The 27,727-nt window shown below is 35.9% G+C and overlaps 1 protein-coding gene and 2 pseudogenes across 1 annotated transcript in view; 2 read left to right on the top strand and 1 right to left on the bottom strand.

Moving 5' to 3' along the window:
* SPIDR (scaffold protein involved in DNA repair) overlaps positions 1 to 27,727 on the bottom strand; it is a 493,308-nt gene that overhangs the window by 456,180 nt on the left and 9,401 nt on the right. The window contains exons 2-4 of the mRNA XM_015071433.3: positions 8,389 to 8,544; positions 7,669 to 7,735; positions 3,628 to 3,813 (exon numbers count right to left, since the gene is read on the bottom strand). Coding sequence (XP_014926919.1) covers positions 3,628 to 3,813; positions 7,669 to 7,735; positions 8,389 to 8,544 — 409 coding nt within the window. The remainder of the gene's footprint in view (positions 1 to 3,627; positions 3,814 to 7,668; positions 7,736 to 8,388; positions 8,545 to 27,727) is intronic.
* On the top strand, positions 18,371 to 21,466 carry LOC106974239 (heterogeneous nuclear ribonucleoprotein A1-like; annotated as a pseudogene).
* On the top strand, positions 25,148 to 26,018 carry LOC106974244 (deoxycytidine kinase-like; annotated as a pseudogene).

Here is a 27,727-nt window from a genome sequence, read left to right on the forward strand (position 1 = left end):
AAGCCAGCTGCATGCCTGAGATAAAACACAGGAGGTACTGGCAGGCACAGACAGATGCTTGGACACAGACAGGGTGAAGTCAGGGATCTGACAGACACCAGGGACATAAGAGAAGTGAGAACTTCCTGAAGAGTAGTATGCACAAACTCTCTGCTCTAGGGATAAGAAGGTGGGGTGACATCATTTCCTCTGCCCATGAGCACTGACCAACTTCAGTGAGCAAAACAGTGCCACTAAGTGGTGGCCAGAGCCACTTACACCAAGCCCCGCCCCCTGTGCCCTGCAGGGGCATCTCCACTAAGCAAATCTGCCTGAGAATCTGCCCAGCAGGCTGCTCCCCCGGAAGACCAGCACAAACCCCTCGCACACACCTAGTCTACTGATCATAGAGGCTGCAAAGCTTCAGCTCTAAGGGAGATAGGCTCTAGTTTCATTTAACAAGCAGACCAAAATACAGCTAGTTAAAACGTGCCATACAGTGGACAAGGTCCAAAAACCCCGCACTGCAGGCAAGGAGAAACTATGCAGGAGACTGACCTCAGGGAAGGTGCAGCCAAAATATAACAGCAAAGTGCACACGCAAACACTTCCCGTAGCACCAGGCCCAAGATAATATAGGACCTCTTCTTAATATAGCCATTACTCTCAGGAGCAGGAATAGAAAAGGCTTTCCTGACAGTCATACAAAAAAAAATTAACCTAGACAAAATGACAAGATGGAGGAATTCACCCCAAAGGAAAGAACAGGAAGAAGTACTGGCAAGGGATTTAATCAAGATTGACATAAGTAAGATGCCTGAATTAGAATTTAAAACAACAATCATAAGGATACTAGCTGGGCTTGAATAAAGCATAGAAGATACTAGATAATCCCTTGCTACAGAGACAAAAGAACTAAAAACTAGTCAGGATGAAATAAAAAATGCTAGGGGCACCTATGTGATTCCTTTGGTTAAGCATCCGATTCTTGACTTCAGCTCAACTGAGTCATGATCTCAAGGTTGGTGGGTTCAAGCCCCATGCTGGGTTCTGCATTGACAGTGTGAAGCCTGCTTGAGATTCTCTCTCTCTTCCTCTTTCTCTGCCCCCCTCCTCTCGCTCTCTCTAAATAAATAAATAAACTTCAGAAAAAATTTATTGAAAGAAAATGCTAGAACTGAGACACAAAACCGACTGGATGCAATGACAATGAGGATGGGCGAAGCAGAAAAATGAATCAGTAATATACACGATAAAATCATGGAAAATAATAAAGCTGAAAAGAAGAGGGAAAGTATTGGATCATGAATGTACTCAGGGAAATCAATGGCTCCATAAAGAGTGATAACATTTGTATCATAGGAATTCCAGAAGAAGAAGAGAGAGAAAAAGAGGCAGAGGGTTTATCTGAGCAAATTACAGCTAAAAAGTTCCTTATCTGAGGAAGAACACACACATCCAAATCCAAGAGGCACAGAGAATTCCCACTAAATTCAACAAAAGCCAGCCCACAACAAGACATATCATAGTCAAGTTCACAAAATACATAGACAAGGAAAGAATCCTGAAGGCAGCAAGGGAAAATAAGTCCTTAAACTACAAGGGAAGACAAATCAGGTTCACAGCAGATCAAAGTACATCATGTATGGGAAAAATATACAGCCAAGAATTCTTCATCCAGCAAGGTTGTCATTCAGAATAGGAGAAGAGACAGAAAATTTCTCAAACAAAAACTAAGAGTTCATGATCACTAAACCAGCCCTGCAAGAAATTTTAAGGGGGACTTTATGAGTAAGAAAGACAGACCAAAACCAATAAACACTGGAAAGGACCAGAGAATATCACCAGAAACACCAATTTTATGGGTAACACAATGGCAATAAATTCATATCTATCAATAATCACTCTGTATGTAAACGGACTAAATGCTCCAATCAAAAGACACAGGTATCAGAATGGATAAAAAAATTAAAAAATTAAAAAAAGACCCATCTAGATGCTGCCTACAAGAGACTCATTTTAGACCTAAAGACACCTGCAGATTGAAAGTGAGGGGATGGAGAAGCATCTATTATGCTAATGGACATCAAAAGAAAGCTGGAGTAGCCATACCTATATTAGACAAACTACATTTTAAAACAAAGACTGTAACAAGAGATGGACACTATATCATATTAAGAGGTCTATCCTCCAAGATCAAGCAATTGTAAATATTTATGCCCCCAACTGGACAGCACCCAAATATATAAATTAACTAATGACAAATATAATTAGCTCAAAATACCTTTCTAGTCTTAAATAGTTTTGAAAACTACTATCTCTTTTAATAAAGGACATAAACAGTTTTTATTTCTTTTAATAGCAGCTTTAATGAGATGTAATTCACATACCATACTATCCACCCATAAAAAGCATAGTTTTTAATATAAATGAAATTATGTTCTGAGATGTGTAAAGACAAACCAAGAGTTACATAACAATGAATATCATTTAATATGATTGAATTAACAATATAAGAGCTGCCAGCTTATGTATAACCTTAAAATACCACTTCACCTGTTTATTACTAGAATGTCAATTGGTAGTTACCAAGATGACATACAAAGTGGTCAAAGGAATAAAATGACCTTCCACAGAGTTTGTCTGCATAAACTTAACCTTGACCAAGTACCTAACTCATATGAACTTCAAAGAGTTAAAAGTCAAAGTTTATTTTGAAAGCATTAAGACTTTTAAATACTCTGGATAAGCTATATTTTAAAAATTGTAAAACAACTGATTTTCCTAATTCTAAAAGTCTGTGGTTCTCAACTGGGGATGTCCTTCTGGGGATATCTTACAACATCTGGAGACATTCACAGCTGTCACAAATGGGACTGGGGGAACTACTGTCATCTAGCAAAAAAAAGGCTAGAGATGCTATTAAACACCCTACACTACACAGGAAAGTCCCTCTCCCCCCAACAAAGAATTTTTTGGCCCCAAATGGCATTAGTGCCAAGGTTGAGAAACTCTCCTTCAAATTGTCAAAAACATAATAATACAATATGGGGCACCCTGAATGGCTCAGTTGGTTGAACATCTGACTCTTAATTTTGGATCAGGTCACGATCCCAGGGTTGTGGGATTGGGCCCGTGTCCATGCTCAGCATGGAGCCTGCTTAAGATTCTCTCCCTCCTTCTGCCTCTCTCTCCCCCATTCACACTCTCTCTCTCAAATAAATAAAAAAAAATTTTTTAAACCCACAATATAAAATGCCATCAGAACAGAAACTTGTATTACACTTCTACCACACATTGGCTATCACAGTATTTACCCAAATCAGGTCAGCAAGGAGGCAATATAGGTGCAGCACTATGCAGTAGTTGAAAGACCTGGCTTTGCTGTCAGAGACCCTAAGTGGAATCCCAATCAACTCTACATGTTCAAGCTTAAGTTGTTAGCTGTAAAAATAATACTTGTAATACTTATCTCTTAGAGTTGTTGTGAGAAATATTAAATGAGAAAATGTTTCTAAAGGGCTGAGCATAGAGGCCAAGACTCAGTATAGTCATCACTAATACTAAATGTTATAAAAGGATTGATGTTTTTTCCAATACTGAACCCAATATATAACAGAAAGAGGTAAGAAACAAATTTCATTTTACCTTCACTGGCCCCATCTTCTGTACATAAAATATTCTTGTTCCTATTAGAAAATCTGTCTATCCTAGAACTATGTCCATTATCTCTTTGTGATTTAAAAAGTGTTTTATCCTCATCTGACACATCACTTCCACTGGAACTCCATGTTATATCTGTAAGTCCACTGGTACTCTTAGATGCAGCAGTTTCTGTTAAAGAAAAAAGAAAATTCATAAACACAATTAACTGATAGTTCTTTATCAGAATAAGATTTTATGCATGTTACTTTGCTGAAATCACAAATAATCAAATTCTAATGATAATGAAAGCAATGTCTTATGCCAAATCTTCCTGCCTGAAGTTCTATGTGCAGCACAAGATTCTTTGAATTAAAACCAAATTATAAGAAGAAAAAGAAGTAGAACAAATTGAATTAAGTTATAAAAGACAAGGAAATTGGGGCACAAAGAGAAACTCAAAAAATTAACCGTGAAATAATTACAGAAGTATAACTTCCTAGAATATTTTATGAACCAAAAGAAAAACACAAAACAAACCATAAATCCAATACTTCTGTACAACAGAAATGCTTCTATGTGCCTCCTTTGCCATACTGGGAGCCCTGGTAGCAGTATTGTGCTTAAAAACACTTAACAGCAAACTTTTATTTAACTAAATTTGTTATTTTGAGGTAATAATAGATTCACCTATAGGCATAAGAAGCAATAAAGAGAGCCCTTGTATGCTTTACCCAGTTCCTCCAATGGTAACATTTTGCAAAACGTAACATCACAACCAGAATGTTGATTCTGATACACTCAAGACATAGAACAATCCCATCACCATGAGGATATCTTGTGTTACCTTTTCATTTTATTTATCTATTATTATTTTTCAAATAGGCTTCATGCCCAGTGCAAAGCCCAATGTGGGTTTGAACTCATGACCTGGAGATCAAGACCTGAGCTGAGATCAAGAGTCAGACACTTAAGCAACTGAGCTTCACAGGTGCCCCTTGTATTACCTTTTTTAAAGCCACATCATAGCTACCCTCCTTTCCCCAATTCTGAACCTCTGCAAATGAATCAGTTTTTACACTTGTGTAATTTTGTCATTTCAAGAATGATATACAAATGGAATCATACTATGTGACCCTTCAGGATTGGCTTTTATGTGGCATAATTCCCTGCACATTCATCCAAGTTGTTCTATGTAGCAACCCTTTCTTTCTATTACTAAGTAGTATTCCATGATTTGGATGCACCAGAGCTTGTTTATCCATTCAATAACTAAAGGGCATCTGTGTTGTTTCTAACTTGGGGTTATTATGAATAAAGCTGCTATAAATATTGCACATGGAGTTTTATGTGAATGCAATTTTCATTCTCTAGGATAAATGTCAAAAGGCAATTGCTGATTGTACAGTAATTGCATGTTTAGTCTTCTAAGAAACTGCCAAACTATTTTCCAGAGTGGCTGTACCATTTTACAGTTCCATCAGCAATGTATCAGTTTCTCCATATCACTTACAACATTTGATGTTGTCACCACTTTTTATTTTAGCCATTCTGATAGATGGAAAACCTAGAAGGAATGGGGCTACTCCATCTTGGTGTAATAGGAAGTTCACAGAAAATTTTTCTGATAGTGATCAGAAAAGGAATATATACTTCATAAAAATCAATTTTTCTACTTATATTTATCTAATTGAGTTATAATGTTAAACTTAAAAAAAGTACCTTAGACACATTACAATGAGATTAAGAGATTAGATATTATAATTCAAGTTTTACAGAAGAGGAAACAGGCTCAGAAATTAAATGGCTTCGGGCGCCTGGGTGGCTCAGTCAGTTGAGCCTCCAACTTCAGCTCAGGTCATGATCTCACAGCTTGTGGGTTCAAGTCCCGTGTTGGGCTCTGCGCTGACAGCTCAGAGCCTGGATCCTCCTTCGGATTCTGTGTCTCCCTCTCTCTCTATCCTTTCTCTGCTCATGCTCTGTCTCTCTCTGTCTCAAAAATAAATAAACATTAAAAAAAAGAAGTTAAATGGCTTCATTTAATACATATTTACATAACAACTCTGATATAGTAAACCTTGAGGAAACAGAAAAATAAGAAAACTCCTCCCTCAAGTAATGCATGGTCTGAAAGGTATGAAAAAATGCAATTGCTCCACTTTGTGTTAATCAGGAAAGGAGATTCGCTGACAAGATGATGTCTGAAAATACAGTACTTACAAAGGCACAAAACCAGAAAATAATTATATACATTTATTGACACTTACTTTGTGCCATGAACACCCAGAATTACTAAAGTTGTCTACCTTCAAAATACAAAATTAAAAATAAACTAAACTTCATCCATATAGATTTAAATAGCTAATAAAAACTAAACTGTGTATATATTGCAAAAGACATTATCAAACCCTTATATTATTATGCATCAGGAAGAGTAAACTGAAAAGGAAGGAGTGGAATGCTATAGACTGAATGCTTATATCTCTTAAAATTTACCCTGTTGAAACTTAATCCCCAATGTGTGAGATTAAGAGGTGGGGATTTGGGGGTGATTAGGTCATGAGGGTGAAGCCCTCATGAATGGCATTAGTAGTCTACAAAAGAAGCCCCCAGAGAGATTGCTGACCCCTTCTTCCATGTGAGTCCACAGCAAGATGATACTGTCATGAACCTGAAGTGAGTCTTCACCAGACACTGAATATACTGGACCTCCAACCTCCAGAACTGTGTGAAATAAATTTCTGGTGTTTATAAGCCACCTAGTCTGTAGTATTATTGTTATAGCAGCTTGAACAGACTAAGACAGGAAGTAAAGCTACTGCTATTTTCAGATTCTATAATGAATTTATGGAATTCATAAACCCCTGAATTATAGGTACTTTATATAATTTATATAGATAAAATCACTACAGATAAAATGACTTCTAGGAAGAACATTAGCTAGACTGAGAATAGTTACAACAGGTAAGCATTTTGGGTAACCACTGCATGCAGGCATTGTGCTAGCACGTGGTGTTATGGACTGAATTGTGTTGCCCCAAAGGTCATTCATATGTTTAAGTTCCAACATCCCAGCATCCCAGAATGTGATTATTTGAAGACAGGGTCTTTACAGAGGTGTCAAATTATTCTAATATGACAAGTGCCCTCACAGGATATAGTCAGGACACCAAGGGGCCAAAGGAGATCCCTGAGGTCCCAAGCCCTGACTCTCCCTGCCCACCCACAGGGTAACTGAGTACGGCAGCAGTCAGCAGCCTCCCTGATATCCATCCCCTTTTTTTCCTTACTAACAAAACCCGAATTTTATTTGAGAAGCAACATACATATTTAAAAATCTTTAATTTCACTGAAGTCCCTTTAGTAGAAGTGACCCTATATAACAAGTTCTGGCCAAAGGTTGAGGTCCTGGGGGGGGGGGATTCCTTTCCAGACAAAAAGTATACCGGGAGAGAATCCACAAAGCCCACACTCCTCCTGAGAACTGGGCCCGGAGAATTCAGCTTCCACCTCATGACGGCAAGAACAAACTCCACACTAAGGCTGCCGGACTCAGAACAAGTCTGACTCCCTGAACTTCTTGTTGCAGGAGATAAATTCAACTCCATTTCTTCACACACTCTAACAGTTTCTATGTATCTGCAACTGAAAGCTTTCCCTAACTAATTCACCAAGTTAAGAATTCCACTGCCTGTAATAGTACAGTCCTTATATAATAGGTCATAACTTTATTTCCCAAATCAGAAATTTTAAATTCTGGGGCTGTGAGCCTAAGCTAACCTACCGGGCTCTGCTCATTAAGAGTAAATCCAGGAAGGACACATGAAAAATTTTAATAATTACTTATAGGAAGAAAGACAAAATGTGATAGATGGTGACAAAGATTAGAGAGAGATTTCTCAAAAATATGTTTTTTACATTTTGGAAAACACAAATATACAGTCTACCCAAACTATGTTAAATAACTTTTTAAAAGAAAGTAAATAAATCAAAGAAGGATATATTAGTCTTATACCTTTTCTGTCAATAAATCAACAAAAATATTACCTTCCTTGGGTCTCAGGGATAATTCAAGGTGCTTCTCTGTAACAATCTTCTTTTCAGCCGTTAACAACTGCAGGAAGAAGAAGAAGAAGAAGACGACGAATAGGAAGAAGAAGATGAAGAAGAAGAAGAAGAAGAAATTTATAACAAGGGCTAAAACCAAAACTATTTTGTAATACTCAAAACCTTAAACTATACCCTCCTTAAAATATCCCTGTTTTATTTATATTTACCAGTAAGTATTCCCAAAGCACATACTCCTCATATATATATAAATATTTTTATATTTTTCCAGAATCTAAACAGAGAACCATTAAAAGTTTATAACAGTATTCCATTTTGTACACATTTATATTATCAGTATTTCGAAATCTGCACATATACAAAAATTAACTAGAATATCTTGTTGCCAAAAGATTCTAAGGATATAAAAGCATTTCATAAATATATTTCTTGTGAAGAGCAGGATGCTCAAAGATTTTATCTTCTGAGAAACTTCTCAGTATGTAACCTTCATTTACAAAAAAGTACAAAGGTTGTGCCTAGCATAAAGAAGTGGCAAAAATGAATTCAAGGTTGAGCAAAGAAGAATGTAGTAATTACTGTATCCTGAAATAAGGAAAGGAATTCCAAAGAAATATAAATACAGTGGCCTGAACACTCAGGAATCTAAGATTTATCTCAAATTTGGCACTCAAGGAAACAATTTTACAACTACTTTACCAGGGTCCCAGAAGTGTCCTGAAATCCTTCTCCACACCTGAGCCATGCTTCAGAGAGAGAGGCAGTTGCCCCCACTGTCCTGAGACCTGCTCTTCTGAACTTCAGTGGACTCCCTCCAGGTAAGGATGGGTATTCTATATCCCAATTTCTTTTTCTCTGTGGAGATTGTTTTTAAAGAAAAACAAAAAAACCAAAAATGAAATCACCTTCATAAATATATATTAACTTGACAATTAACAATGTGGAAACATAGGAATGGCAATGGTGAAGGCATAGTTTTTAAATGTCTCTGAATCCCCATGTAAAAAAGAGTAACAAGACAAAGTCCTACATATGCTCCTATTTGAGAGCAAAGCTGTGAGAAGTGAAGGAGCAAAGGAGAATTTGAGCACAGAGACATGTGGTGTTCACTAGGAAGTGGGGCAGGCGATCTGAGAATGAAATGGTACCTAAAACAGGGTGAGGGCAAGAGTTCCACTCAAGAAGATCCAAAGGAGTGGGGGCAGTCTAGGGATACTCAGTACTTGTGAGCCAGGACTACGTTCTTGGACAGGACCCCATACTGTGGAGAAACTGCTAGCAGTGGAATCTGCTAAGCAGCACAGGGATGGTACAGACAAAAAAGAAAAGGTCCAAGTGGAGTTGAGGAAAAGAAATGAGCCAGGAAATATCTAAATAACAAATTAACAAGTGGCCATAACTTGCAAACTACAAGAAAACAACAGAAATTAGAAAAGTTATTTTGAATCCTGCCTTCTTCTAAAAATTCACAAAAACTGTAACATAAAAATAAGCAATAGAAAGAGATCAAGTTCAAATCCCATACAAAATTATTATTACAAAAAACAGAAAGGAGTAGAATAACATCCCAACACACAAAGAAAGCACAACAAAGACATATTCATAAAACAGAAAAAGTGTAACCTACTATTTGAAAATAAGACATTCAGATTATAAAAACTCAGAAATGAAGTAACAAAACCTAAGAGGTAGAACAAAGTTTAAAAATCAGCTCAGGGAAAGAGCCCAAATGTCCACTGACTAATAAGTGTATAAAGAAGACGTTGTATATACACACAATGGACTATTATTCAGCCATAAAAAAAGAATGAAATCTTGCCATTTGCAACAACATGGATGGAACTACAGTGTATTATGCTAAGTGAAATAAGTCACTCAGAGAAAGACAAATACCATATGATTTCACTCATATGTAGAATTTAAGAAACAAAACAGATGAACATGGCAGAGAGAGGGGAGAGAGAGAAACACAAACCATTAAGCAGACGTTTTTTTCTTTAATGTTTATTTTTGAGAGAGAGAGCACATACACGAGCGAGTTGGGGAGGGGCAGAGAGAAAGGGAGACATAGAATCCACAGCAGGCTCCAGAGCCCAATGCAGGGCTCAAAACCACAAATTACAAGATCATGACCCAAGCTGAAGTCAGACACTTAACTGACTGAGCCATGCAGGGACAACAAACAGACTCTTAAGTATAGAGAACAAGTTGAGGGTTGGTAGGGAGGAGATGGGCAGGGGATGGGTTAAATGATGGGGATTAAGGAGGGCACTTGTAATGAGCACTGGGTGTTATATGTAAGTGATGACTCACTAAATTCTACTCCTGAAATTAATATTACACTATACATTAACTAAAAGCTTAAAACAAAAAATAAAGTGACATATTCTCTTAACATGGAAAAAAAAAATCCGCTCAGGAAAAAAAAAGACTAAACTGGAAGGAATCCAAGAACAAGTAGCTATCACAGATAATATCTTAAGAGATATAGAAAGTAATAAGGTAGAAATTTTAAATTTCACCCACCTCCGGTGAAGAAAATAAAAGGATTCAAGAGAAAGAGTGATTAAATCTCTCTTAGGATCCAACATACAGATAAGAACAATCCTTGAAGAAGAAAACCGAGATAATGGGATAGAACAATTTTTTTAAAAGACTTAATACCTATTTTCTCAAACTGTTCCAAAAAATAGAAATGGAAGGAAAGCATCCAAACTCATTCTATGAAGCCAGCATTACCCTGATTCCAAAACCAGACAAAGACCCCACTAAGAAGAATTATAGGCCTATACCCCTCATGAACCTGGATGCAGAAATCCTCAACAAGATATTAGCAAATCGAATTCAACAGTACATTAAAAGAATTATTTACCATGATCAAGTGGGATTTATTCCTGGGCTTCAGAGCTGCTTCAATATTCACAAATCACTCAAGGTGATACTCCACATTAATCAAAGAAAGGATAAGAACCATATGATCCTCTCAGATACAACATTTGACAAAACACAGCATGCTTTCTTGATAAAAACCCTCAAGAAAGTAGGGATAGAAGAAACATACCTCAACATCATAAAAGCCATAAATGAAAGGCCCACAACTAATATCATCATCAATGGGGAAAAACAGAGCTTTCCCCCTAAGGTCAGGAACACGACAAGCATGTCCACTATCACCACTGTTGTTCAACATAGTATTGGAAGTCCTAGCCTCAGCAATCAGACAACAAAAAGAAATAAGAGGCATACAAATTGGCAAAGAAGAAGTCAAACATTCACTCTTTATACATGACATGATACTCTATATGGAAAACCTGAAAGATTCCACCAAAAAACTACTAGAGCTGATACAGGAATTCAGCAAAGTCACAGGATACAAAATCAAACTACAGAAACTGGTTGCATTTCTATACACCAATAATGAAGCAGCTAAAAGAGAAATCAAGGAATCAATCCCGTTTATAATTACACCAAAAATCAGAACATAGCTAGGAATAAACTTAACCAAAGAGGTAAAAGATCTGTATGCTGAAAACTATAGAAAGCTTATCAAAGAAATTGAGTAATACACAAAGAAATGGAAAAAGATTCCAAGCTCACAGATTGGGAGAACAAATATTGTTAAAATGTCTATACTACCCACAGAGAACAAACTAAGGGTTGGGGGTGGGAGCGGAAGAGAGGAAAAAGAGGTGATGGGCATTGAGGAGGGCATTTGTTGGGATGAACACTGGGTGTTGTATGTAAGTGATGAATCATGGGAATCTTCTCCTGAAATCAAGAGCACACTGTATACACTGTATGTTAGCTAACTTGACAATAAAATATATTTTTTAAAAAATGTCTATACTACTCAAAGCAATCTACACATTCAACACAATCCCTATCAAACTAAAACCAGAATTCTTCACAAAGCTAGAACAAACAATCCTAAAATGTGTATGGAACACGAAAAGGCCCCGAATAGTCAAAGTAATATTGAAAAAGAAAATCAAAGCTGGATGCATCACAATTCCAGACTTCAAGCTGTTTTACAAAGCTGTAATTATCAAGACAGTATGGCACTAGCACAAAAACAGACACGTAGATCATTGGAACAGAATAGAAACAGAACAAAGAACCCAGAAATGGACCCACAAATGTATGGCCAACTAATCTTCAACTAAGCAGGAAAGACTATCCATTGGAAAAAATAGTCTCTTCAGCAAATGGTGCTGGGAAAACGGGCCAGTGACATGCAGAAGAATGAACCTGGACCCCTTCCTTACACCATACACAAAAATAAATTCAAAACAGATGAAACACCTAAATGTGAGACAGGAAACCATCAAAATCCTACAGGAGAAAACCAGCAGCAACCTTTTTTTTTTTTTACCTTGGCTGTAGCAACTTCTTATTTGACAAGTCTCTGGAGGCAAGGGAAAGGAAAGCAAAACTTAACGATTGGGACCTCATTAAGATAAAAAGCTTCTGCAGGGACCCCTGGGTGGCTCAGTCAGTTAAGCATCCGACTTCGGCTCAGGTCATGATATCGCAGTTCACTGGTTCAAGCCCTGCGTTCAGCTCTGTGCTCAGAGCCTGGAGCCTGCTTTGGATTCTGTGTCTCCCTATCTCTCGCAAAAATAAAAATAAACATTAAAAAAAAAAAAAAGATTCTGCATAGTGAGGAAACAATCAACAAAACTAAAAGACAACTGATGGAACGGGAGAAGATACGTGCAAATGACATACTGGATAAAGAGTTAGTATCTAAAATGTATAAAGAACTTATCAAACTCAACACTCAAAAAACAAATAATCCAGTGAAGAAATCAGCAGAAGACAATAGACACCTTTCCAGAGAAGACATCCAGATGTCTAACACACATGAAAAGATGCTCAGTATCACTCATCATCAGGGAAATACAAATCAAAACCACAATGAGATACTACCTCACACCTGTCAGAATGGCTAAAATTAACAAGTCAGGAAACAACAGATGTTCACAAGGATGCGACCTTTTGCACTGTTGGCAGGAACGCAAACTGGTGTAGCCACTCTGGAAAACAGTGTGGAGGTCCCTCAAAAAATTAAAAGTAGAACTACCTTATAACCCAACAATTGCACTACTAGGAATTTATCCAAAGGATACAAAAATGCTGATTCGGAGGGGCACATGCACTCCCAATGTTTACAGCAGCTCTATCAAAAAGTATGGAAAGAGCCCAAATATCTATCGACAAATGGATAAAGAAGATGTAGTGTGTGTGTGTGTGTGTGTGTGTGTGTGTGTGTGTGTGTATCTACATATATGTACATATACACATATGCATATATATACATATATGCACATGTATATACATATGTATATACGTACGTATGTATATAATGGAACACTACTCAGTGATCCAAAAGAATGAAATCTTGCCATGTGATACAACGTGGATAAAACTAGAGTGTATTATGCTACGCAAAATATGTCAGTTAGAGAAAGACAAATATAATTTCACTTATATGTAAAATTTAAGAAAGACAACAGATGAAAATAGGGGAAGGGAAGGAAAAATAAGAAAACAGAGAGGGAAGCAAACCATAAGAGACTCTTAAATATAGAGAACAAAATGAGGGTTGCTGGAGTGGAGGTCAGTGGGGGGATGGACTAAATGGGTAATAGGCATTAAAGAGGGCACTTACTGGGATGAACACTGGGTGTTATATGTAATAGATAAATCCCTGGGCTCTACTCATGAAACCAAGATGACACTATGTTTACTAACTTGTATTTAAATATTAAAAAAAAAGATGTGAGGGGTGTGTGTACATATATATATATATGTACACATATATGTAATGTGGACTATTACCCATCAAAAAGAATGAAATCTTGCCATTTGCAGCAACATGGATGGACCTAGAGGATATAATGCTAAGCGAAATAAGTCAGAGAAAGACAAATACCATATAATTTCACTCATGTGGAATTAAAGAGACTAATGAACAAAGGGAAAAAAAGAGAGACAAAACAAGAACCAGACTCTTAACTATGGGTACCAGAGGGAAGGTGAATTAGGGAATGGGGGAAATTGTGGATAGGACTTAAATAGTACATTTACTATGATGAGCAATGAGTAATATGTAGAATTGTTGAATCATAATATTATACACCTGAAACTAACACACACTGTATGTTAACTGTAGCTGGAATTAAAAAAAAAAACAACCTACCTTAACAAAAAATAAAGTGAGAAGTGTTACTCTACCCAATGTTAAGGACTATCTTATGGCTACAATAATCAAAACAGTGATTTTCACAAAGAAACTGAAACACAGATGAGTGGAACACTTCAAAAACCAGAAACAGACACTGACAGAAGTATTCAATTGTTTTTTGACAAAAAAACAAAACTTTATGTGTGTGTGTGTGTGTGTGTGTGTGTATACATACAGTACTACACAACTGAGTATCCATAAGCAAAAAAATAACAACAATGAGAAGGATTTCACCTAATGTCTTATACAAAAATTAACTCAAAATACAAAACAAATTTGAATGGTACTAAGATTCATCTCCTAAACCAGGACACTCTATCAATAATGGTAGCAGTAGCTTTTTGCCTATCACATAAACACAAAAACAGAGTCAAGAAAAATGAGGAATCAGAGGAATATATACTAAATGAAAGAAGATAAAACTTTAGGAAAAAATGAAACAGAAAAAATTCACCTGATAAAGTATTCTAAGTAATGGTCATAAAGAAGCTCATTGATCTGGGAAGAAAAATGGACTAAGCAGAGTAAGAACTTCAAAAAAGAGCTTAAACAAGGGTAAGAAAAGTACCAAATTGAAGTCTCAGAGCTGAAGAAATAACTGAACTGAAAAATACACTAAGGGCTCGACAGACTAGATGAAGCAGAAAGATTAGTGAATTGGAAAACAGAGCAAATGAACTCACCTAATCACAGCAGTAAAAAAAAAAATGAATGAAAAAATGAAGATAGCTTACCTATAAGACAACATCAAGTGGTATAACATTTGCACCATAAGGGTCTCAGAAGGGGAAGAGAATGAAAGAGATAAAAAAAAAAAAAAAAACTGTTTGAATAAATAATGGCTGAATATATCACTAGTTTGGGTAAAGAAAGACATCCAGATCCAGGAAACCCAGAGAATTAAAAAAAAAAAAAAAAAGATGAGCCAAAAGAGCTGCACCAATACACATTAAAAACAAAATGTCAAAAGCTAAAGACAACGACTCTCAAAAGCAGCAAGTAAAAAACAACTTGTTATGTACAAGGAAACCCCCATGGGAAATCAGCAGATTCTTCAGCCAGGAAAAGGGAATGATATGATATATTAAAAGATACTATACTATACTGTAATATATATAATAAATGATAAAAGAGACAATATATTAAAAGAACTGGGCGGGGGGGGAAGCACTTACAACCAAAAATACTCTAGCCAGCAAGGTTATCATTCAGGACTGTAGGGGAGATAAGGAGTTCCCAGACAAAAAAATTAAAGGAGTCCATCGCCATGCAACCAGTAATAGAAGTAATATTAAGAGACTTCTCCAAGCTGAAAAGAAAAGGCATAATTAGTAACAAGAACACATAAAAGTAAAATCCTACTAGGAAAGGTATATATGTAATAACAACAGTGGATTGATCACTTATAAAGCTAGTGTGAACATTAAAAAAAAAAAGTAGTAACAAGATCACTAAAACAGGTAAGGCAAACACAAAAATATGTAAAATATGACATAAAAAAAAAAAAACAAAAAAAAAAACCAGGGTGGGGGAGTGTGTGTGGAATAAAAAGGTAGATTGATTTGTTTGTTTTTTAAGTAGTCTTCACACCCAGCGGGGATCCCAATGCGGGGCCTGAACTCACAACCATGAAATCAAGACCTGAGCCAAGATCAAGAGTTGGACATTCAACCGAGCCATGCAGGCACCCAAAAATGTAGTTTTAAAATGCATTCAAACTGAAGCTGCTATCAACTTTAAATAGACTACTATATGCACAGGCTGATATATATATATATGTATGTATATATATATAGACACACACACACACACATATATATTATATATATGCACAGGCGTATATATATATATATATATATATATATATATATATATATATATATGTAACCACAAAGCAAAAACCTATAGTATATACACAAAAGATAATGAGAAAGGAATTTAACATAACGCTAAATAAAATCATCAAACCATAGGGAAGAAAGTAAGACAAGAAAAAGGGAACAGAGAGGAACTACAAAACAGCCAGAAAACAAGTAACAAAAGAGCAGTAAATACATAACTATCGATGATTATTTCAAAGGCAAGTGGACTAAATTCTATCATAAGACACAGAATGGCTGAATTGGTTTAAAAAAAAAAAAATCTGTACTACCTACAAAAACTCACCTTAAGTGTGAAGAGACATAAAGACTGAAAGTGAATGGATAGAAAAAGATGTTCCATGCATTGGAAACCAAAAGAAAGCTGGGGCGACTAGTTATACCAAACAAAATAGACTCTAAAAGAGTGTAACAAAAGACAAAAAAAAAAAAAAGGATATTACATAATGATAAAAGTGTCTAATCCAACAAGAAGATATAACATTTGTAAATACTTATGCACCCAACAAAGAAGCACCTAAATATAAATGAATCTAAAGAGAAAAATTGCCAGCAATACAATAATAGTAAGGAACTTTCATAGTCCTCTTAAATCAATGGATAGATCGTCCAGACAGAAAATCCATAGGAAACATCAGCCCTAAAAAAGACATTAGACCAGAAAGACCTAATGGATAAATACAGAACATTCCAGCCAAAAGCAAAAGAATACACATTCTTCTCCAGTGTACCTCGAACACTCTCCAGTATAAATCATATGTCAGAACGCAAACAAGTTTCAATAAATTTAGAAATATTAAAATCATATCAAGCATCTTTTTCAACCAAAATGGTATGAGCTCTTTCACACAAAATAGGTATCAATTACAAGAAGAAAACTGGTAAACTCACAAATATGGAGAGCTTAAACATGCCACTGAACAACTGATGGGTAAATGAAGAAATCAAATGTGAAATCAGAAATAACTTGAGACAAATGCAAATGGAAATACTACATACCAAAGACAGGATGCAGTAAAAGCAGCTCTAAAAGGAAAGTTGACAGTGATACATGCCCTACTTGAAGAAACATGGAGAAAGGATAAATATCATATACACCATAGACATCTCACACACACACACCATGGAATACTAGTCTGCCATAAAAAAGATAAAAATCTCACCATCTGTGATAACATGAATGGACTTTATGCTAATATTATATAATATGCTAATATAATATGCTAATATGCTAAATGAGATAAGTCAGACAAAGACAAAAACAAATACTGTATGATTTCACTTATATGTAGAATCTTTCAAAAAAATTAACAAAACAAAACTTGTACATATGGAGACTAAAACGGTGGTTACCAGAGGGGACAGGGGTTGAGGGTAGGTAAAATTGGTGAAGGGGGTCAAAAGCTATAAACTTCCAATTATAAAGTAAATAAGTCATGGAAGTGTAATGTACAGCATGGTGACCATAGTCAATAATGTACTACACATCGGAAAGTTGCCAAGAGAATAAATCTTAATCACAAGAAAAAAAGTTTTTGTAATTTTGTATCGGGATGAATGGTAACTAGATTTATTGCAGTGATCATTCTGCAGTATATGCAAATATCAAGCCATTATGCTATATACCTGAAACCTATATATTGTTAATTATACATCAATTTAAAAAAATAAGTAAAAGACATGAATGGATATTTCACCAAAAAGGATAGATTTGGCAAATAAACACATAAAACAGATTCAATATCCTTAGCCATCATGGAAATATAAATTAAAATAATAATTAGTTAATAACACACACCTATCAGAGTGACTAAAATAAAAAATGTGATGGTCAAACTTGCAGAATAATCTCTTATTAGAGGTAAGGACCTCTAATAACCCACTCCTTCATAAAAGGAATAAGAAGAGTAGCAAAAATAGTCCATCTAATTTTTCACAACTATAGGCTTGTAACAATCTGAATAGAATTTACCCAAGAAAACAACTGAATCTCAACATAAAAAATAAACTTCGTGTGTTTCAACTTGCCCTAGTTTCATACCCCCCTCTCTAGTTTCATGGCAGCCTTGAAAAGCAGTAGCCTCACAACCAGAGTAGCTGTGTAAACCAACAGACTGGCAGTCACAGGAGAGAGGAAATTGCACTCAGAGCTCCTCAAAAGGCCCTATCCCCAGAGTACTATCATAATCTGACCTGCCTGGCAGCTTTTAGGAAAAAACTTATAAACAGAATTTATAATTTGATTCAGCAGCTCATTCAATGGGAAAAGTCCTATCCCCAGGGCATGTCTCTAAAAGAGTCAGCAGCAATTAATTATTAATTAATTATTGCTAAACAAATTATTATTGCAGATGTGTGAAGCAGCAATAGTGGTTTAAGGAACCAAGACTGGCCAAATATACCTAAAAGGAAGATCTGGAGAATGCTGTCCATAGGCAGCTTGAAAAGAGCTGACATATTCCTGGGGATCTGGAATGCTATTTGCATGTACAAAACTGTATCCATGCTGAGGAAAAAAACTAAGAAAGCCCAAATCTCTCAACTCTGGATAACCATGAAGCCCTCCCTGCACAAGGAGAAAGTAATAGTTGATTATATACTGCCAGAATATAGAACGCATGCCTCAAAAACACAGAATCCCTTGGTAAAGGATGAAAGACTTATTGGCTCTAGGTACTTAAAGAAATCGCTGTGCAGTAATTCACAGGCAAGTAAACTAACCATGTAGTGTCTTTAGTGACTACACACAACAGGATATACGAACTTTACAAAATTAGCCTAGGAAGGTCATTAAACAAACAAAACAAATTGCAACAACAACAAAAACACCACTCTGAGGAGGAAGCGGGGGAACTTAATGTCCACATTATATTATTTAAATCTTTACTTTTCAACAAAAAAATTGAAAGACAAATGAATAAATAGGAAAAGTATGACAAGGAAAAAGCAAGCAAGAGAAAATGTACTTGAGGGAGCCCAGAAGTTTGAATCAGTACACAAAGCTTTAAGTCAACTATTACAAATAAGCTCAAAATTAAAAATATGGAAGTTATGTCTAAAATACTTTAATTATAAAAATGCCTCACCAAATAGAAAATATAAATACATAGCAATTATTTAACAACAACAACAAAAAAAACACGCCACAAATATTACAATCAAATAGAAGTTTAGGAGTTGACTAATACAAAAACTAAAATGAAGTCACTAGATAGGCTCAACAGATTTGAACTGGCAGAAAAATCAGCAAACTTTAGACAGGACAAAACAGATTATCTGAACTGAAGAACAGAAAGAAAAAAGGCTGAAGACAAATGAACACAACCTCTGAGACCTGTGGGACACTATCAGGTATACAAATATATGCAAATTAAGAATTTCAGAAGGAAAGGAGAGAAATAAGCAACAGAAATTTTACTTGAATAGAGCCCTAAAACCTCAAATTTCATGAAATATCATACATCCAAAAAGCTCAAAGAACTTCAACTAAGATAAACTCAAAGAGACTCACCACAGACACATCATGCCAACTGGTGAAAAACAAAGAGAAATCACAAAAGCAGAAAAACATAAATCAATTATCATGTAAAACGAGCCTCAATAAAATTAACAGTTGACTTCCCATGAGAAATCATGAAGATGCCCTCAAACGACATAATACACATTCTTCCCACGTAAACATGAAATATTCTTTTGGACAGATCATATTTTAGGCCATAAAACAAACCTCAATAAACTTAAAAACAGTGAGATTAATAACATTCTTGAACAAGAACACAATGAAATTAAAAACTAAAAAGAAATAAAACTGAAAAATCACAATGTAGAGATTAAACAACACATTCCTAAATAATAACAGATAAAAGAAAAAAAAATCACAAGAAAAATTAGAAGATGCTTTGGGAAGAACAAAAATATACCAAAACTTTTTTTGAAAAAGGTCTATCAAAAAGATTTATTTGCTTTAAAATGCATTCATTTCCAGAAGCATTGTTAATAAAACATTACAATTTCTCATCCTCTGTAATAAAGTATTGAAAATGAGTTGTGGTATGGTAGCAAACACTGCAGGTATTAAGTGCAATGAGCCTGTGATGCCTTTATAAATCTGAAACCCATGTAGGACAATAAATTAATAATGAAAAAGACAAGAGCATCTAACTGCTGTCTGGTTATCTCCTTGCAATGCTTCAGCTTGTAAGTTGTGCTCATTCAACATAAAATTAGGTCTTTCAAATTGTAAGGCGGATTTTTGCTGATATATTCCTAGTGTGAAAAAAATAGTACCTTACCACAAAAATATTTTTATGGCACAAAATTTAAGTTGTTCCATAGTGGTTCACATAGGTGTAATAACAAATAGGCATAGGGCGCATGGGTGGCTCTGTCAGTGGAGTGTCAGACCTTGATTTCGGCTCAAGTCTTGATCCCAGGGTCATGGGATCCAGCCCCGTGTCAGGAGCTGCCCCTCTCCCCTGCTCGCATACACTCGCTCTCTAAAATAAGAAATAAAAAATAATAAATAGGCACAAGAAAATAAAATTCCTGTAAACTATAAAGAAGTAAATTTCACCTTTTTCTGCCCGTAGACAATGCCAAGTAAGCATCGTTAAAGTCTCCCCTCCCACTGCTGTCATATCTAAGTCAGAATCTCCCAAAGAGCCTGAACAGCTGCAGAAGCTTTTCATAGGAGGTCTGAGCTTTCAAACAACCGATGAGAGTCTGAGAGTCCGATGAGAGTCCCCATTTTGAGCAATGGGGAACACTTATGGACTGTGTGGTAATGACAGATACAAATACCGAGCGCTCCAGAGGCTTTGGGTCTGTCACGTTTGCCACTGTGGAAAAGGTGGATGCAGCCATGAATGCAAGGCCACACAAAATGGATGGAAGAGTTGTAGAACCAAAGAGGGCTGTCTCAAGAGAAGATTCTCAAGAGTTGGTGCCCACTTAACGGTGAAAAAGATTTTTGTCAGGGGCATTAGACACTAAAAAACATCATCTAAGAGATTATTTCAAACAGTATGGGAAAACTGAAGTGATTAAAATCATGACTGATCAAGGCAGTGACAAAAAGAGAGCCTTTGCTTTTGTAACGTTTGATGATCATGACTCTGTAGACAAGACTGTCATTCAGAAATACCATACTGTGAATGGCCACAACTGTGAAGTAGGGAGAGCTCTATTTAAGCAAGAGATGGCTAGTGCTTCATCCAACCAAGGAGGTCAAAGTGGTTCTGAAAACTTTGGTGGTGGTTATGGAGGTGGTTCTGGTGGGAATGACAACTTTGGTTGTGGAGGAAACTTCAGAGGGTGAGGTGGCTTTGGTGGCAGTCAACAGGGTGGTGGAAATGGGGATGGCTATAATGGATTTGGTAATGATGGAAGCAACTATGGAGATGGTGGAAGCTATAATGATTTTGGAAATTGCAACAATCAATCTTCAAATTTTGGACCCATGAAAGGAGGAAATTTTGGAGACAGAAGCTCTGGCCCCTGTGGTGGTGGAGGCCAATACTTTGCCAAACCACAAAACCAAGGTGACCATGGTGGTTCCAGCAGCAGCAGTAGCTATGGCAGTGGCAGAAGGTTTTACTATGTTTACTGCCAGGAAACAAGGCTTAGCAGGAGAGGAGAGCCAGAGAAGTGACAGGGAAGCTACAGGTTACAACAGATTTGTGAACTCAGCCAAGCACAGTGATGGCAGGGTCTAGCTGCTACAAAGAAGACATGTTTTAGACAATGTACATTGACAAAAAATCTGAGGACTGTATTTGTGATTAATTGTATAACAGGTTATTTTAGTTTCTGTTCTCTGGAAAGTTTAAAGCATTCCAACAAAGGGTTTTAATGTAGATTTTTTTTTTTTTGCACCCATGCTGTTGATTGTTAAATATTAATCATAGTCTGATCATGACGCTGAATAAATGTGTCTTAAAAAAAAAAAAAAGTAAATTCTTTCGCTGCATCTATTGAGAGGATCATATGGTTCTTATCCTTCCTTTTACTGATGTGATGAATCACGTTGTTTTGTGGATATTGAACCAGCCCTGCATCCCAGGTATAAATCCCACTTGGTCGTGGTGAATAATTGTTTCAATATATTGTTGGAGCTGGTTGGCTAATATCTTGTTGAGTATTTTTGCATCCTTGTTAATCAGAGAAATTGGCCTATAGTCCTTTTTACTGGGGTCTCTGGTTTTGGAATCAAGGTAATGCTGGCTTCATAGAAAGAGTTTGGAAGTTTTCCTTCCATATCTATTTTTTGGAACAGCTTCAAGAGAATAGGTGTTAACTCTTCCTTAAATGTTTGGTAGAATTCCCCTGGAAAGCCATCTGGCCCTGGACTCTTGCTTTTTGGCAGATTTTTGATTACTAATTCCATTTCCTTACTGGTTATGGGTCTGTTCAAATTTTCTATTTCTTCCTGTTTCAGTTTTGGTAGTGTATATGTTTCTAGGAATTTGTCCATTTCTTCCAGATTGCCCATTTTATTGGCATACAATTGCTCATAATATTCTCTTATTATTGTTTTTATTTCTGCTGTGTTGGTTGTGATCTCTCCTCTTTCATTCTTGATTTTATTTATTTGGGTCCTTTCTTTTTTCTTTTTAATCAAACTGGCTAGTGATTTAACAATTTTGTTAATTCTTTCCAAGAACCAGCTTCTGGTTTCATTGATCTGTTCTGGTTTTTTTTGGTTTCGATAGCATTGATTTCTGCTCTAATCTTTATTATTTCCTGTCTTCTGCTGATTTGGGGTTTTATTTGCTGTTCTTTTTCCAGCTCCTTAAGGCGTAAGGTTAGGTTGTGTATCTGAGATCTTTCTTCCTTCTTTAAAAAGGTCTGGATTGCTATACACTTTCCTCTGATGACCTAACAACTCAGGCAACAACAGATGTTGGTGAGGATGAGGAGAAAGAGGATCTCTTTTGCATTGCTGGTGGGAATGCAAGCTGGTGCAGCCACTCTGGAAAACAGGATGGAGGTTGCTCAAAAAACTGAAAACAGAACTACCCTATGACCCAGCAATTGCACTACTAGGCATTTATCCACGGGATACAGGTGTGCTGTTTCGAAGGAATACATGCACCCCATGTTTAGAGCAGCACTATCAACAATAGCCAAAGTATGGAAAGAGCCCAAATGTCCATTGATAGATGAATAGATAAAGAAGATGTGATATATATATATATCTTACCACTTATATATATACACACACACATACACACAATGGAGTATTACTTGGCAATCAAAAAGAATGAAATCTTGCCATTTGCAACTACGTAGATGGAACTGGAGGGTATTATGCTAAGTGAAATTAGTCAGAGAAAGACAAAAATCATATGACTTCATTCATATGAGGCCTTTAAGAGACAAAACAGATGAACATAAGGGAAGGGAAACAAAAATATTATAAAAACAGGGAGGGGGACAAAACAGAAGAGACTCATAAATATGGAGAACAAACTGAGGGTTACTGGAGGGGCTATGGGAGGGGGGACGGGCTAAATGGGTAAGGGGCATTAAGGAATCTACTCCTGAAATCACTGTTGCACTATATGCTTACCAACTTGGATGTAAATTTTTAAAAATTAAAAATAAAATTAAAAAAAAAAGTAAATTTCAAATCACAAATTACAGAACCTAGTTATTAATAGGCAATGTATTAAAATACACAACATGTAATGGGAACATGTTTAGAACACATAAGTAAATTCAACAAGTTACTTTAAAAAACTCATGGAGGGGCACCTGGGTGGCTCAGTCAGTTAAATAACTGACTCTTGATTTTGGCTCAGGTCATCAACTAGTGGTTCGTGAGTTCGAGCCAGCATCAGGCTCTGCGCTGACAGTGTGGGGCCTGCTTGGGATTCTCTGTCTCCTGTCTCCCTTTCTCTCTGCCCCTCCCCTGCTCGCTCACTCTCTCTCTCAAAAATAAACATTAAAAAAAAACAAAAAAAACTCATGGCAAAGAAAGCTATAGTTACATACAGGGAAATCTATAGTTGTAAATGCCTATTTTTTTTAAAAGAAAGATCTCAATTTAATAAATCTTTCATCTTGGAAAATTTGAAAAGAGCAAGCTAAATCCAAAGCAAGCAGAAGGAAGGAAATGAGAACAATTATGCAGAAATAGGTAAAACAGGATTAAGACAAAATAAACAAAATCCAGAGTTGGTTCCTTGAAAAGATCAACAACAGTGACAAATCTTTAGGTAGACTAACTAACCAAGAAAAAAAGAGAAAAAATTCAAATTGCAAAAATCAAGAACGAAAAATAGAGAGGAGTCCTATCAAAGTTACAGAAAGGATTACAAGGGACACTATAAGAACAACTGCATGCCAACAAACTAGATAACTGAAATAAAATGAACGACACAAACTAGCAAAACAGACTCAAGTAGAAATAAAAATACTCATGTATGAATAAATATAATAGCTTGAATTCATAATTTAAAAATTTACCACAATGAAAATCCAAGGCTCCAATGGCTACACTGGTTATTTATACCAAACATTTTAAAAAGCATTAATACCAATCTTTCACAAATCCTTCCAAAAAATAGAAGAGGGAATATCTAATTCATACTATGAAATCAAATGCCCTCATAACAAAATCAAAGACATCACAAGAAAACTATAGACCAGTACCTCTTACAAATATAGATTTAAAAAAATCCTCAACAAAATACTAGCAAAATGAATCTAGCAACATAAACTACGGGTTATACACCATAATCATTAGGGTTTTTCCCCTAGGAATGCAAGATTTATGTAACATCCAAAAGTCAATGTAATAAACTATATTAAGGGGAAAATAGGATTATCTAATTAAATTGTAAAAAAATAACTAACAAAAGTCAACAGCCTTCCATGATAATAATTCTCAACATACTAGCAACAGAATACTTCTTCAATCTGATAAAGAATATCTGCAAAAAACTCACCTAACATCATACGTAATAGTGAAACACTGAAAGTTTTCTTCCTAAGGATCAAGAAAAGTATGTCAGCTCTTACCACTTATATTTAATATTGTACTAAAGGTTCTAGCCAATGAAATTAGGCAAGAAAAAAATAAAAGACATGCAGATTGGAAAGGAAAATGTAAAATTATCTCTATTCTGAGATGACATGATCTTATATGTAGAAAATTCTAAGGAATACACACACACAACTATTAAAATAAATGAGTTCAGCTGCTGCAGGCGGGAGCTCAGCCTGCATGTCAAATCATGTTCTTTGGTGGCGTAAGCCCCAGTACATACATCTATGGCCACTTCCCACCCCTCCCTGCCCAATGTGCTCAGGCTACCACAAGACCAGAATGGCCACCCCATCCAAGACGAGACGCCCATCTCCCATGACCAGCTCTGAGGGGACCTGCACCAAGAAAACTGTCATCGAAAGGAACATTGCTTCAGGGAAGACATTTGTGAATATTCTTAAACAGGTCTGCAAAGATTGGGAAGTGGTTCCTGAACCTGCTGCCAGATGGTGCAATGCTCAAAGTACTCAAGACGACTTTGAGGAACTAACATTTTAAAAAAGTGGTGGGAATGTTCTTCAGATGATATATGAGAAACCTGAATGACAGTCTTTTACCTTCCAATCATATGCCTGCCTCAGTCGAATATGAGCCTAGCTTGCTTGTCTCAATAGCACGCTCAAAGATGCAGAAAAGCCTGTTATCAATTTTGAACAACCTCTATATAGGTATAGGCATAGTTTTGCATCTAGTTTGTATCAGTATGACTACATGAATGAAACAGAGTAGGCAATTTATCAAGACTGGCATGACTCGATGAATCTAAAGTTTGGCCAAAGCTCTGAACTGGATGCAATCAGTTAGCTTCGAGCCACTGCAGAGAAATGCTTGAATAGAACATGAGAAAGAAATGAAGACCAAGGCATTCTTGAATGTATACAGAAGCTTCACTATAAGCATGAAAGCTGAGTCCTGCATAGAACACTGAAAATCAACTTTGATTTTCTACAAGAAATCCCTATCTTAACACTGGATATTAATGAAGACTTTCAAGGCAAATATGGTTGAAAAGGCCAAAGAATCTTTGAGTACATTGTGATCTTGCTGAAGACTACAGGCAACCAAATGATTCCAGGTACTTCAGCTTTGTGTACCCTTCATAGCTTCATATTCATTCAAGTCTCTAGAAAACCCAGGATTTCTACCATTTTTGCTCCAAGAAAAAAAATCTTTTTGATGAATTCTACATAAGAGTTTATGAGCAGTTTCTTTTCTTTTTTGCTTAAAAAAAATAAAGACATTTAATTATCTTTCACAACAGAGCGTCTGGAGGAAGATGGTTCCAAGTAAGTACAGGCTAAATTCTGTCATAAAGGACCCAGTCTCCTCCTGTCTCTCCCCTCCATTATTCTCAACAGGCTGGCCTTTATTTATTTGTTTATTTGTTTTTTTCCTGGTGCTTCTTATTGCACTAGTGACCAGTTTCTTCACTGGGAACTTTAATGTTACATAGTAAATGGTAATGTGTCCTGTGTAAATTAGCACACCTATTAAAAGTTGAAAAGTGGAATTTAAGGAATCCCTACAAAAGAGTTTTTATGTTTTATTTTAAATATTTTTCATTAAGTGCTTCCCCTTCCATCTTAAGTTATATGGAAGATAAGACCAGTTTAGTATTTAATCACTTCATTGATATTTACTAATGTGTCTATAACACATTAATAAGTAAAGGAGCAGGTCAGACTTTGTTCCCATTTTGTAATGGCATAACCTAGCTTATGAGTCATTTAATCTTTTTCTGCTTTTGTTTCTACATCTGTGGCATGGGTGAGACTAGATTCATCTTCTTTTGCATTGGATTTTAGAGGATTAAAGAGGAAATGATAACTTAAAATGTTTTTGTCCTTAAAAGACAAATGAGTATAAAGATTCAATGCACATGGAGCTTACTATAGCTGCCTACTTTCTCCCTTCTCAGACAATTCTTTTAGAATAGAATATTACTGCTATAGTTAAAGGATTGGCTTAAAATTTAATTGTCTTTAATTCACTTAAGGTGAAAGTATAGATTTCCTTAAATTGCTTCCCATTTTTATAGGTAAAACATTAGTGGAACATAGCAAAAGATAAGTTTTTCCATTTTACTTTTTATTGACCCTGTACTAGGAATGAGTAGTTTTTCTTTATCTTTGTACTCAGTGAGAAGTCAAAAGAGATACTAAAGACAAAGAAGATTATTTTCTTAGCAGTTTAGTCTCTTTTGTCCCAGATCTTACTTCCTGTCCCATCCTGCTTTCCCTAGGGTCTAGATTAATTAGGTGGCCTATTTTTTTTTTAAGTTTTAATTTTTTTTTTTTTCTTAGTAATCTCTACACCCAATGTGGGGTTTGAACTCATGACCTTGAGATGCAGAGTCACATGCTCTTCCAACTGAGCAGGTCAGGCAGCCCAGCAGCCTGCCATTTTAAAGTTTAAATAAAAGTCACACATTTCTACTTTGAGACCATCATGGTCACCCTTTGCTTCAGAGCTTGCTTTGCGTCTCTATAGAGTTATACTTTAGGGGTTTTTCTCCTTTAAATTACTGATAAAAATGATCTTGTTTTACATAGTCTGTATCTTGAAAGCATTATCATTTTTGTTAAATATATATTAGGAAATATATAAAATAATAAAGACAAGGTAGAATAAGTTTTTAAAATCTGCATGGATTCATTTTAGGTCTATAGGTAAAGATTTTCTTCACGTTTGTTCAGTTAGGGTATGCAATATTTAACTTTTCTATTTGACATTTTTGAAAAAAAATCTATGCTTTTGAAACTATTATTTTCCTTTCTTTTTAAAATGTCATTTTTTGTTTAGTTTTGTTTTGATAATCAAAGATTATAATTTTGTAGGCTAACCAATCTAGATGCACTG

The sequence above is a fragment of the Acinonyx jubatus genome, chromosome F2, assembly GCF_027475565.1.
Source record: "Acinonyx jubatus isolate Ajub_Pintada_27869175 chromosome F2, VMU_Ajub_asm_v1.0, whole genome shotgun sequence".
Classification (NCBI taxonomy): Eukaryota; Metazoa; Chordata; class Mammalia; order Carnivora; family Felidae; genus Acinonyx; species Acinonyx jubatus.